Source organism: Phyllostomus discolor, chromosome 2 (assembly GCF_004126475.2).
Source record: "Phyllostomus discolor isolate MPI-MPIP mPhyDis1 chromosome 2, mPhyDis1.pri.v3, whole genome shotgun sequence".
In the NCBI taxonomy this organism is placed as follows: domain Eukaryota; kingdom Metazoa; phylum Chordata; class Mammalia; order Chiroptera; family Phyllostomidae; genus Phyllostomus; species Phyllostomus discolor.
Genome location: NC_040904.2, coordinates 206643602 through 206658024, shown reverse-complemented (window position 1 = coordinate 206658024; position 14423 = coordinate 206643602). Strand labels below are relative to the sequence as shown.

Genomic DNA, 14423 nt, shown 5'->3' with positions numbered 1-14423 from the left:
TCCTAGCTTGCTCCTGTGGCATTGAGCAAGTTGTATCACTTTTCCGTACTCAGTTTCCTTGTTTGTCAATTACAGGTTAAAATCAAACCTCATATCCTTTGGATGATTGACAGTGGGTACTAGAGTTTTAGGCAGACTCTAAGCTATTAGGTGTATTAGTATTAGATTTCCTTGTGATGTCTCAAAAAATCCCAAGGAACAGTGACTCTGCATCTTATTTCCTTTTATGGTCAAGAAGTCTGGAGGCTGTTGGTGTAGGGCTGTCAGTGTTAGGGAGGCAAGCTTCATCTTTCACTTACCCTGCTTGCCTACGTGCTCAAGATCATCTTATGATCGATAGTGATTGTCAGAGCTTCAGTTGCGTTGTCCACATTCCAGGTGGTAGGAGGGAAGTAGCATTGAAGTGGGGGCATCTACCCTTCCTTTAAGAACGTATCTTAGACATTTCACCTTCAGTTCCTTTTAGGACCTACTGGCAGCACTTTGTTGCAGGGCTGCCTTAAGCTGCCATGTAGCTGCAAGGGAGCCTGGAAAAGATAGATTTCTTCCAAGGAAGCCATGTTTTCTGCTAACACGTTGGAGTTCTGCTTCTAGAGAAAATAGTGTGGCTACAGTGGACATTCTTTGTCACCTAGTAGTCCCCAAACTTGGATGTGCATTAGAATTACATATCAAAAATGTGTATTCAGGGGACCCACTTAGACTTACTAACTGAGAATCTCTAAGAGTATGTCACAAGAATATGAGTATTAAAAAAAATCTATTCACGTGATTCTGAGATAGTGGAGACTGTTTGGAAACCCCTGCTTGAAGGGACAACATAAACACGTGAGGGGATTCTCTTTATCCCTGCGCTCTTTGAAAGATAATGTGGGAGTATAGGAATTTAGACCTTTAGGTTGCTTCAGGTTTTGTTTTTGTTATTTTTAGTCTCTTGACTTGCATCTGAGAATTATATCTGTTTTTTTTCTCTCTTTTTTTTTTGCATTAATTGATAACATTACTTCTTAGACCCTTAAAAGGGGTTGTTGGTAAAATTTGTCTGTGATGAGCCCCTGGTCCTGTTCACATCTTCCATGGATGAATTTGAAAGTCCTGACCTCCTGGTGTCTTACTCCAAAGCGATTTACTGTGGGTGCACATTTACCTTGAGATGCTGGCTTCATGCCCATTAGCAATATGCTTCCTCTGTCTCCATGGCTTGGTATTCATCAATCGTCGTGAAAAAGCTGTAGAGGCAAACAAGAACTGTCATTCCATGGAGTTACAATAGAGGCATGTCTTCATCCGACGCGTGGTGGTTACAGGTGCCGAAGCTCATCCTGACGGGCTGTCAGACGCAGGGCCCTGTAACAAAGGACATCACCTGCATCTCTCGTTGCACTGAAACTTCTCTGGGGTCTGACAGGTGCTTCTGAACAGTCTTCTGTGATGATGCCCAGGCTGTCCGCTGAGATAGCTGGTGTCCTCGCCGGTCCTCATGTCCTCTGGTCGTTTCCTCGTTATGTCATTGTCAGCCAGCTGCCCATATTTCCCGTGTATTGCTGTTGTCAGGGCAGGGCTGCTCCCACGAGGGGCTGGTGTCTGTGTGCCCTGAGACCTGGCGCAGAGTGGTTCTCTCTGATCTCCACTCGTGCCTACGTGTGTACCAGTATGTATATATTTTTTCTTGCATTGTGGTCTAGTGTGGGGGTCAGCGATGGCACAGCAGAAAAATCCCTGGGCCTGGAGTCAGAGTTCCTCACCAGGAATTTTTGCTTGGCCACGCACTAGTCATGTGACCTCGGGCAATCCAGGTATTCCCGGGGAGTGTTGCTTTATCGTTAGACAACGAGACTGCGTTTTTCCCCAGTGCGCTTGTGAGGACAAAATGAGATAGCAGGTGGGAAGCTAACTCTGTATGCGTGTCACGTATACTTACGACAGATATTCCAGTTTCCTGTTGCTGTCTAACAAATCACTTAAATCACAGTGGCTTAAAACACCCGTTGTTTTATTACCTCTCATAGTTTGTGTGTGGGCAGGCTGCGGGGGGGAAGTCAGGGATTTGGGGAGGGCTTAGCTGAGTGGTTCTGGTTTAGGGGTCCTCATACCGTTGTCCTTAGTTGGGTGCTGGAGCTGAGACAGTGCAGGCCCGGAGCAGGGAGGCTGGCCCGGCATCGCTCTGTGTAGACTTGGGGCCTCTCTGCGGGGCTCGTCTGGGCTTCCTCACAACCTGCCGGCTCCAGGGCAGTAGGCGGCTTAGCTGGCATCCGAAGGCTTTAAGTACAAGTACCCCCGTGAGCAAGGCAGACGGGAAGCACTTTATGACCTGGTCTCCAAAGTCACAGAGTAACACCTCTGCTCGTAGTGTATCCTGCTGGTTGAAACATTCACAAAGGCCCACCCAGTTTCAAGGCAGTGGCAACATGCCCCATCTCTCAATGGGAGAACTGTCCAAGAATTTGTGGATATGCTTTAAACTAGCAACAATCGATACTGTTGTTACGGAAAGTCAGGTGAATTGTACTCTCTGATGGAAGACTGCCTTTAAGGAAGTATCTCTCTTTCCTCCTACTCTATGCTTTGAACTTTTATCTGTACTAGTGACGTAATCATCATAAAAGTTGCCATTTACGCAGCATTTCAAGTGTACCAGTTACTACGCTTACGTAAAGTAGCTCCTTTAGTCTACACCACATACTTTCTTCCTTTTGCAGGCAGGAAAACACCTAAAGGTGAAATAATTATTTCAGTGTCCCACTGCCAGGAAGAGGTGGGGCTTGCATTGCATTGAAGCAGTTTACTTCCAGCACCCGTGCTTGGAACCGCTGTGTGATTTCACTCTGTGCATTGTTGCCACTGGAACCCACATTTCATCGGCTTCAGCGCCCCAGTCCTTTTTCTGGGCCTGGCAGGTGCCTCACTTCAGAAGGCTTCAGGTGACCAGTTACGATGAGGGGGTCATCTTTCACATCGGGGGCCATGGTAGCTCTGTAAGCATTCTCATTTCTCAGTAGGCCTAAGCAAGGATGTGTCTATTCCTTTTTAAGGAAGTTGGGTTGTTTTCAATTGCCTTCCAGACTGTGGCTGCATTTGTTAGCTCGGCAGGGATTTACCATTTTGCTTTCGGCTTTGTGTTTATGAAACTTGTCACCTCTCACCTGCGTTTCTCGGAGACCCTAACCAACCCACGGTATTTTGAGCTGCTTGCTCTCTTTCCTTGTTTGTACTTCATCTGCCAGGAGTTTGCATAATATCCCAGCAGTGGAGGGCTTGGCCTGCAATCTTGCCATATACCACATTTACTACTGGATGAGACTCTCATAGCATTTGAACTTGCACTTCGTTAGCTTCATCTGTCATGTTTGGGGCTCCTTCAAGGATGTAGATCCACTAAGGCATCTTCCCTCAATGTCGGGCCTTGAACTTAGAGAATGGCATCGATGGAGGAAGCCTAGTAAGTTTTCTTACACAGGAATTTCAGGGAGTCCTGGCTCCCACCGTATCTTAGGTACCTTGTCTGGCTCTAACATTTATTGCCTCATTGAACGTCATCCCCAAAACTTAACAGCTTCAAACAATACGCATTTATTATCTCCTACAGCTCCTGGACAACATAAAGCCGAGAGGAGTCTAGTCTAGTTAGGGTTGTGGGCCTAGCTCTCCCACGAGGTCACAGTGAAGGTGCCCGCTGGGGCTGCGGTCATCTGTAGGCTTGGCTGGGGCTGGAGGTTGTGTTTCTGAGTTCACACACTGGCCTGGCTGGAGCCCGGGTTCTGTTGGGCTTCTTGATTGTTCTCCACCGGACCGCTGGAGCGTTCCCACGACGTGGCAGCCAGCTTTCCTGGAGGGAGTGATTCAGCAGAGCGAGGCAGAAACTGCAGTCTTTTTTATGACCCAGCCTGGGTCGTTAGGTCGTATGCCATTGCTTCTGCCGAGTTCCGTTGGCCACACACGTCAGCCCTGAGAGTGTAGGAGAGTCTACACAAGGCCGTGAGTAGTGGCTGGCAGGGGCCTGCGAGGACACTCTTGGGGGCTGGCTGCCACCCACACTGTGGCCGTTGCCAGGGGCCCCGTGTCTGGCAGCCTCCTGTCTGAGCCTCCTGAACGGGCCTGCCTTCACCTGCTTTCTGTGTCGCTTTCTCCTATAAATTTAATTTTTGAAAATGTGCCTGTATTGTATTTTTTAATTAAATTAAATAAATGTTAGGAGAAAAAATAAGGGCACACAACTACATAAAGAAAATGTGCCAATAACAAAAACAAGTAAAGATGCAGCCGGCTTATTTTACAGATGATGACACTAGCGTGGGGGAAACATTACAGTTCTCTCCTCATTCTCCATAGCTGTGATCATGGCCCAGGTGGTGAATAATTCCGGTGGCTCCCATCCCCATTCCTGTGTCCCTGCCCCCTTGGGTGTGACGAGGATAAAGGCAGCACCAGCATTCGACAGAGCCGAGGGACCTGGGTAGATCTGAAAGCCCTGCTTCCCACAGTGGGGCAGGGACTGCCCCACTTCTTCCGTGAAGGGGAGTGGGAGTGAGGGCACAAGGAAGAAACTGAGCCCTGCCTTCTGAGAATATGTAATGCTCGAGTCCTTGAAAGTGGAGCCTTATCATTCCATAAACTCTTATAATAATAATTAATAATGACAGCTGATACATATCTCCTACTGATAGGATGCCGGGCTGTAAGCCCTTGGCATGCATCATCTCAGTCTGTCCAGCAACCCTGGAAGTTGATATATTTATTACCCCCTCTTTCTGATAGATGAGGAAACTGAGGTCCCAGCAGATGGTATTATATCTTCAAAGACGGGGAGGAGTTTGATAGGTGAGGTGGTGCATCAGTGCATCCTAAACTGAGAAATAAGCTTAGCTCGTCACCCTGCTTAATGAGAGCAGGAGCCCCAGGAAAGGGGGGCAGGTTATTGAGGGCAAGGATACTAACTATACCCGCTTTCACTTATTGTGTAAGTATTAGGTGTTAGGCATTGCATTTTATGTATGTTAGCTCATGAGATCATTTTAATCGTCCTAATTTTATAAATGGAAAGGTTTAGGCTTATTGGGGCCACATAGCTAGAAATCTCAGATTTACACTGTAAATCTCTTTCGCTTTTAACTGTGGCCCAGGGAAACCACATACCGTGAAATGTGCCCTCGTAATCATTTTTAAGTGCACAATGTCAGTAGTGTTAAGTGTACTCACGTTGTGGTGCAATGGGATCTTCAGAACTTTTTCATCTTGCAAAACTGAAACTCTGTAAACATGAAACAACTCCTCTTCCCTTTCCCTCTCCCCGCTTCCTGGCGGCCACCATTCCACTTTCTGTCTCTGAATGTGAGTGCTTTAGGTCGCTCCTAGAAGTGGGATGGACATTCCACGTTTGTCCTTAAGTGCCTGGCTTATTTCACTTAGCGTAATGTCCTCCAAGCTCATACAAACTACAGCATGTGACAGGATTTCCTTCCTTTCTAAGGCTGAACAGCATTCATATATGTTTATACAATATGCAGATTCTGTCTGTCCGTGCATCTGACAATGGGCATCTGGGGTGTTTCCACCTCTCCATGAATAGTGCTGCTACGAGCAGGGCTGTGCAAGTATCTCTTGGAGATGTTGCTTTCAGTTTCTTTATGAGAAGATACAAAATCTGTCCCCAAATGTGGGGCTGCTGGATCATACGGAAATTCTACTTTAATTTTTCCAGGAACTATTATACCCTGTACCAGGGGTGTCAAACTCTTTTTCACTGGGGGCCACATCAGCTTCATGGTTGCCTTCAAAGGGCTGAAATAATTTTAGGACTGCATAAATGTAACTACTCCTTAACCATTAAGTAGTTGAAATTACATTCGGCCCTTTGAAGGCAACCGCGAGGCTGACACCCCCGCCATATACCATAGTGGCTGCTGCACTGTTTTATACGCTCAGCTGCAGTGCACAGCGGCTCCTCATTCTCGTCACAGGCTGTAAATCTTAACACCTGTGATACTCTGCTTCCTCCCCTGGAGAAGCCAACTGCGAAGCAGTCATGAGGGATTTTGAAAGATACATCACCTGGTCTTTTTCCACCTCCTCCACTAACGCCCTGCCTTACATCACCCTTGCTTATGGTGCCACGAAGCACACCCTGAGGTGGGGTTTCTTGTATGGACTGCCTACGAAGGCGTGTCCGTGGGGCTGGCACCCGAGGGTGCTGTGGGTGTTATTGGATGTGGTCGCCCCAGAAAGGGGCTGACCTTGGGAAGGTGGCCCGCTGCCTCCAGGCAGTTCCTGTAGTTGTGACAGCTCATGGCCGCCTGCCCACTGCACACCAGGCCACCAGGACCCCATCGAAGGGGTGTTGGGCAGCATCCACCACGCTTGGCTTATTGCAGTGACTTCTGGACTGTTCTCTCTGCTTCCTTGCTTGCTCCCCTGCCCCCCACCCCCATGCATGCACACATACAGAAAATCTGTTCTCAACTGGCATCTGGAGCGAGCCTTTTAAAATAAAAGTCAGATCGTGCCATTTCCAGCTCTGAGCTCTCCAGTGGCTTCTCTGCTCACACAGCAGAAAAGGCAGGTTCCTCCAAATGCCTGTGAGGACTCAGGGTCAGCCTCACTGGCCCTCTGGTCTCCCCTCACCTCCCCCTCACTGCCTCTGTCCAGGTAGCTCAGGCTCCTCCACGGTCCTAAAGCCCACTGGCTACCATGTACTGTCCCCAGCCTGGTGCACTCCGCCTGGATACCTGAAAGGCTCATTTCCTCATTTACTTCAGATTTGGGTTCCCAGGTCACCTCTCCAGGATAGCTGCCTAGACAAGCCCACTTTAAAATCTTAGCCCTCCTCACCACCCATACACACATCCCCCAAGCAGACTGTCTCTTCCCATGGCGGGAGCAAGGGTTTGGTCTCTCTTGCTCACTGCTATATACCAGCACCCACAACTGAGCATGGCGGGCAGTAGGTGCTCAATCCTCTTTTGTAGAGTGATTGAAGGTTTGGTGAATGTGTGTCAACTGTTGGGTCAGGCCAGTCACCCAGAGACCCCGTAGGGAGGAGCATAACACGTGGCAGCCACAGTGGATCCGTATCAGGCAGCATTTGGACAACTCACCTGCCCCAAACGTGGGTCCACTCTACCCATTAAACTGCTGTTGACCCCCAATCAGCCTCGCCTGTTCATGTGCTTTCCGTGAAACACTTGTTTTCCTGATTCCTTGGACTGTGATATTCTTCATAACATAAGCAAATCAGTCCTATAGCAAGCCAGGAATATGCAGGATGGAGAAGGCTGGATGGGTCTTCTCTTCTTGCTCATTTATGATTGTGCCTTGACTTGGGGTCACAGCTGGAGGTTCAGCCCATCCTCTCCTCACCCTGTGCCCTGGAGCCCCTGCCGCTCACCCACCCCTGGCTGAGCCCCTGACGCTTTGGCTTCCCCTGCAGTTGGGAGGTATCTCCAGCTTTCTACAAGGCTGAATTAGTTCTGTGTTTTGGGTCCATGATTCAGTATCTAGAGTAAATAGAATTCTATTGGTAGTTTCCCGGGAGAGTAGAGCTGCCTGAGATTTGTAGGTGCCTCTAGTAAAAGGTTTGTAAGATGGTTTTAAATGACACATTAGTGATCCTTTTTAAAAAACTTTAATAGTTGCCTGTGTGCTTTATTGAGCCAGGGTGTGTGGGTTTACAGGCAGGACTCTGAATTCAACCCGTTTGCCACCAGTTGGCTGAGGCATGGACCTTGGACAAGGTGCTTAACTGTTCTGTGTCCCTCCTCCTTCATCTTGAATTTTGGAAAACCTCCTGATTTCCTGGGTTTCGTCCTTGGCACAGTGGAGGCCTCCCTCCCTTTGCCTCTTCCGCACCCCGAAGAGCCAGAAACTCCCTCACCTGGGAGAGCGTGCGGATGGGCGCTGCCATCGCTCGTTTTATGCAAGTGAAGGGGGAAGCGGTGCCGTCTGCAGAAAAGGCACTGGAAACAGGCTCTGCGAACACCCCTCACGCCCTCTCAGCCTAATCCCAGCCAACAGCTCTTGAGTTTTTACCAGAGACCCTCCTCAGAGCGCTTCGGGCAGAGCAGTGCTTCTCCAAGTGTGGTCCCCGGGCACGCAGCGTCAGCATCACCTGGATGCAGGTCATCCTCGGGCCTCTCGCCCAACCTCCTGCCTCAGAGGCTCTGGGGAGGGGCCTGGCACTCCATTGTAATAAGACTTGCGGGGACTTGGATGCATGTTCGAGTGGGAGAACCATGCACTTTGGTTCCTCAACAGCCCCTTGAGGGCGGGTAGTAAGTAGTGTGTCCCGTAATACCGAGGAGGAAGTCACAGCAGGGAGGTGAGGCCACTGTCTCCTCGTGCTGTGTGTGCACCCAGCAAACACGGACAGGCAGCGGCTCACCGGGTGCACCTTCTGGCACTCGACCGTCTGCTCCTCACGGCAACCAATGGGGTGCCCGTTCTTATCTCCATTTCACAGATGCGCCCGTGTGGCTGCTCCAAGGTCATGGCAACTCCGCTTTGAACTTGCAGCTCAAACCCAGGTCTCTTGACTCTTGTTGGTTTTCTTCACTGACTCATTCCTGCTTCTGTCCCCAGCTCTGTGCCTCTCCCAGCTGCCACCTGGCAGTGGCCATGGCTCTCCTCTGGGAGGCCCTGCCTCCAGCACCAGAATCTGGACTGAGCCTCACTGTCTGCAGTTTTTAAATGGGTTTCCCCTCGCTCTCCCGCACCTGCAGGCCCCTCAGAGGAGATGCTTTCCCTACATCGTGCCCCCAGGCAGAATGCCCAGGAGGGTATATACCGGGCCTGTTGGGTCGCTGCTGACAGTGTGGCTAAGGCAGCCGGGCTGGGCTGCTACTTACCTGCCACCTCTTAGTTTGGTCTGAATTTCTTTCGGGACAATGATTGTATGCATATATGAGAAAACAACGCCGGGGGATGTTGGAAACTCCAAAACATGCTTATCACACCTGAATTCCTCCTGCAGGTCCTAAAAGCAGAAGTCGCCCCCTGACCCCAGTGGCACCGGGAATGTCCCTGGTTCACAGCAGTGGTGCTCTCCGACCTACGTGTTCAGGGGCAGCTTCCAGGTGTGCCGGGTGTGCAGAGCACCCGACTCAGGACTCGGGGGAGGGGCCGGGAGTCTCTGTGGGCCTCCTTAGAAAGAGCCTTGCAGTCCATGTGTCCGAGATCTTTGTTGATCTCCTTAGAATGTGTAACTCCAATGATACATTTTTAAGTCGGGCACATTGGTGCCCGCCCGCTTTGTTTCCCTTTAGGGATAAGCACTGGATCTGTGCAGGCTTCTTCTCAGTCTTCTGGGCTTCCCTGCCAGCCACCAGGACAAATGGGGTGCTGAGGAAGGGTCACCAGAGCTGGCCAGGAAGCACAGCATGCTTGGAAGGTGGGGGAGGGTGTGGTTAATGCAGGGCCGGAGGTGTGGAGGGAAACCCACGAGGTTTCCCAAGCTCCCTGAGGAGTCACTGCAAACCCCGGGTGAGGGGTGGGAGGTGGGGGCCTGTGAACCCAGCAAGAACTGGAAGTGTAGGAGGGGAGGGCCCCTGGCAGGAGCAGGACAGCCTGGCCTCCCCTTCCTCCTGCCCTCCTTTGACCAGAGTTAGCCAGAGTCCAGAAGTTGTGGGAACCCAGCATTTCAGTCCATAAAGGCCAGGCTCTTGGGCACACGGCGAGCTGGGGAAGGTACCGAGAGGGAGTGTGGAGGGGCAGGTAAGAGCTTCATCCCCCTGCCTGCCCGGCCTTTGTCGCCAATAAAGGCAAGTGTGACATCTACAAATATGGGGGAAAGGCTAATATGATAAGTGGGCCAGTGGTCACAGAATCCGATATTTAGACACTTCCCTCTGATGGGAGGGATGTCCAAGTGCCTGGGGCCACCTTTAAGCCCCCACATTGAGGAAGGGAAACCTGGACTTCGTAGCTTCAAGATCAGAAGTTGTCGTGGTGAGACCGTGTTGGTGACCCTGTTCTTCAGGGCTGTTCCCCGCCCGCCCCCCCCCCCCCCCCCCCCGCCCCTTGCTGTCTCCTCCCCCCACCCCTGCCCTCTCTTGATACTCATTTCTGCACCTACGAGGTCTGGGACCACCCAGACTCTTCCAAGAAAGCACGTGCGTGGCACTTGGACCCCTGCTGTCCCGGGGAGCAGGGAGCAGCTGCTAGGCCTTCGGGTGACGAATTTATCCGGGACGGTGGGTGTAGCGGATGAAAAGAAAGAGATTGGAAAATTACGTAAAATATTTGAGGATACGTGGCTATAATTGCATTGAATGGGCCTATTTTTTAAAAAAAATCCCTGAACCCTGAAACCAAAGTGAAGTTTGATATCTCGGAGGCCTCCTGTTTAACTATTTCTAATTGCAGAGCCCGGTTCAGCGTGCTCTTCCCCATTCCTGCCCCCTCCCTGAGTCTGTCTCCCACGTGAGTCTTTTTTCCAGCCGTTTTCTTTGTGATTCAAGTGGTGACAGTTGCATCTGCATTTCAGTCCTTCAGAGACATTTTGCAGAGGTGGGGGTTGGCGTCTTCATTTCACAGGCCGAGAAGTAGAGGCATAGATTAGACTGAGACGAGGCACCGCTGGTTCCCGGTGGGAGGCGAGGTTCTCCTGACCCCCTCCCTTCTTCCTAAGAAGAAGGCTTCCAACAGCAGCACGGCTGACCTTTGCGGGGGGGGGGATCATTCTTTGCTGCGAGGGCTGCCCTGTGCGTGGTAAAATGTTGAGCCTCGTCCCTGGCCTCTGCTTGGGGTTGTCACACCCCCAAGAGCGACAACCAACAATGTCTCCAGACATTGTCAACGTGTTCCAGGGGGATGGGGGGACTCCATTAACCTCTGTTGAGAGCCAGCACCTTCAGCAGAGCCACTTCGGGTCCTGGACGTCAGAGATGGTGAGTTAATTGGTCTCAGGTCAGGCTGGGCCACAGGGGATGTTTCAACAATGTTGTGGGTATTTCCGATGTGCCGTTGGGGTTCAGAATCTCCCTTCCCGAGTCCGAGTCTCGCCTCGCTAAGCCTGCGTTTGCTGATCTGTAATGCTGAAATGATAACGCCGTACCTGTCCCATCCAGCCGTGAGACTTGAATCTGTTCATCTGCCTGAAGAGTTAAGCACAGGACTTAGAACACGGTGATTTATTTGCCCAGCACATGTGAGCGCTCATCGATCTTACTGTTCTTGTCTCCCCTCCCTCAGCCTCCTTCTGGATTCCCAGGTAGAAGAGTGGATGGGGGACACCGCAGCCCAGATTCAGGGGTGGGGGTTGCATATTGAGCGTGGGGGTGACGACGTAAGGGAGCCGAGAGTGCAGTGAGATGATTGTCACTCAGGTAGGCAGTGATGGCACGGAAGGGGACGCTCTGTGAGCACAAGGAGCAGGTGTCGTGGGCACGACACTCGGAGAATCCCACGGGAGTGGGGAGCCCATGATCTCAGGGTGTCTGAGACGGCGAGGGTCTGGACATAGCTACGGGTCAGCTTCCGGCACTGAGAGTTTGTGGCCCAGGAGGTGGGAAGGCCGTTGGCATGGAAGAGGTCGTGGAAGTGCGTTCAGAACTGTTGGGTGAGCCCTGGCTGGCGTAACTCAGTGGATTGAATGCGGGCTGGGAACTAAAGTGTCCCAGGTTCGATTCCCAGCCAGGGCATATGCCTGGGTTGCAGGCCATAACCCCCAGCAACCGCACATTGACGTTTCTCTCTCTCTCTCTCTCTCTCTCTCTCTCTCTCTCTCTCCCTCCCTTCCCTCTCTAAAAATAAATAAATAAAATCTTAAAAAAAAAAAAAAAAAGAACCGTTGGATGGCTCATCCCCGGGGTGGTTAGACTTCCCTTGGTGGCGTCTCAGGTGAGGGGTATCCTTGTCCTCAAAGCCTGTGTGGGAGCGACCAGGGTATCAGAACTGCATTCTGAAGGGGCCCATTAGGGGAACGGGGGTCTGGAAGCCCCGCCACGGGAGGAAGGGCTGTGGGTGGTTGTGAAAATGAAGAGGCGCCCGTCCAGAGCCCTCCCTTTAATTGAAGTATTCGGTGCCAGAGGGGACATACTCGTTCTGGGGTCCTCCTAGGACTGAACAAGGGCATAGTGGGGTCAGGAGGCAGGTGTTGATGCTAGGAAGGCTGTGCTTTGTAAAGGAGACAGCCTGAGAGGCTCGACCCCTCCCTCCCTGGAGCTGTTTTGAGAGAGGCTGGATGGTTCCTGTAGGGGGCGCCCTAGAGCAGCACTTTCCGATGTTTCAAGCTGCGGCCCATTCATTCTGTTATATAAACTAACACCAGTGTGGTGCCAGGAGGTACAATCAATAGGAAAAGGTGCTGGCAGCAGAGGGCAGCCAAGCCTGAGGTTGCTTGGAGGGCTTGGAGAGTGTCTTTGTCGCCTGGAGTCCATGCCAGCACACTGAGGCACCATGGCACCCCGTTTGGGAAGGCCAGGTCTCCAGGACATCGGTGCTGTGATTGGAATGCAGTGTGCCAAGCCCCGTATCCTGTCCTCGGTGGTGTCCCCTCACACACTCCATGGTATTCTGCAGGATGTGTGCCGTGCCCCTCATGTGACGGGGAGTCAGCAGACACTACCACTTTCCCAGGGTCACCTTGGGTTAAAGAACAGAGCTAGGACTCATCCGTTCGTGTCTGGAGCCCATGCTCCTAACTACTTGGATGGGATGGCCCACCCGCCTCCCTTCAGTTCTGCCTGTCTTCAGTCCTTCGAATGATCTCCCAGCTGCGACCCAGACGCCTTACCAAGCTGACCTTCACCTGAGACATCTCATGAGAACGTTTCACAGCCTCTCGGAGCCATCCCTTCTCCGTCCGAGATCCCTGGTGGCCACTTCGTCCTTTCAGAGTGCATGTCTTTCTTCTCTCTTGTTCCCAGCTGTCATTGTCTCCCGGTGTGGGGGCAGGGAGCTCACTGTTCATTTGAGCCAATCGCCATTTCTCTCGTCCCCAAAATGTAATTGAAAAGAGCCTTAATGGCTTCCAAATGATGATAGCTCCATAAACCGATTAAAAAGGCCTTAGTAAAACTGTCTCGAGTTATTTTCGAGAGATGCAGCCTCTGTTCTGTTTTGTAACGATCCCGATGAGAACTAAGGGCGGTTTTTCTCTGTCATGCGGTTGGAAGTTCTGAGAAGGCCCTCTTCCGTCGGTCTAACTGCTCTCCTTGTCCTTGTTTGCTTTTCAGACAATCCACGTCGCGATCGTCTGTGCCGGATATAATGCCAGCCGGGACGTCGTCACCTTGGTCAAGTCCGTCCTGTTCCACAGGTGAGCGCGATGGTTGCGTTCTGCCGGAGCATGTCTGCTGGGGTGTGTGTGTTTCCGTGGGGAAGGGTTAAATTGGAGCACCATTTCTCAACAGTCAGTCAAGCTGCTGTGAAGATGTAATTTTTGTCTGAGACCTTGGGGAGGTTGTTGCGTTCCTTAATGTTTAACAGCAGCAATTAGTTGCCGTCGTCTCACAACATTTAGAAGTGCAGCTCTGAGACCCGAAGGGACCTTCAAGGACACCCCAAATTGGATGCTTCCGTTTCTTCATCCAGCGTCCCTTGCCTGACAGTCACCAGACCTCTGCTTACACATCCCTGTGGACAGGTGGTGGCTGAGTTGTGTTTCGCCCCCACCCAGACTTTATTTGTTGGAGTTTTAACCCCCAGTACGGCAGAGTGTGACTGAATTTGGAGATAGGATCTTGAGCGAGGGAATTCAATGAAAAGGAAGTCCAGTAGGGTGGGTCCTCGTCCAGTGTGACTTATCAGAGGAGATTAGGACACAGATTCTCACGGTGTGAAGACCACGTGAGATCACGTGGAAAAGGTGGCATCTACAAATTAAGAGGCCTCAGAAGAAACCAGCCCTGCTGACACCTTGATCTTGGACTTCAGCCTCCGGAAGTGTGAAAAATAAATTTCTTTTTTTTTTTAAAGATTTTATTTATTTATTTTTAGAGAGGGAAGGGAAGGGGGGAGAGAGAGAGAGAGAGAGAGAGAGAGAGAGAGGGAGAGGGAGAGAGACATCAATGTGTGGTTGCTGGGGGCCATAGCCTGTACCCAGGCATGTGCCCTGACTGGGAATCAAGGCTGCAACACTTTGGTTTGCAGCCCGCGCTCAATCCACTGAGCTATGCCAGCCAGGGCCTAGAAATAAATTTCGATTATTTAAGCCACTCCATCTGTGGTATTTTGTACCCATTCTGTGGTATTTTGCTAGGGCGGCCCTAGCAAACTAAAATAAGTTGTATATTCTTTTCCAATAAACACCTAAAATAAGGTGTTTACTCTTTCCCCCACCTCTGGGCATTTCTGACCATGAGCAAGGTCCTGCCTTTTATTACAGTGAAAATTGCCCACCTGCAGATGATAGCCATGGCCCTCGTGGGTCCCCCTGGAACCAGTCGCACAAAGGATAGATTTTTTTTTCTCCCTTCTGGGAATGACACTGC

At 51.1% G+C, this 14423-nt stretch overlaps 1 protein-coding gene across 2 annotated transcripts in view; it reads left to right on the top strand.

Moving 5' to 3' along the window:
* LARGE1 (LARGE xylosyl- and glucuronyltransferase 1) overlaps nt 1-14423 on the top strand; it is a 461643-nt gene that overhangs the window by 214466 nt on the left and 232754 nt on the right. For both annotated transcript variants that reach the window (XM_036019534.1, XM_028532714.2), the window contains one exon: nt 13167-13249. In XM_036019534.1, the coding sequence (XP_035875427.1) occupies nt 13167-13249 (83 nt within the window). The remainder of the gene's footprint in view (nt 1-13166; nt 13250-14423) is intronic.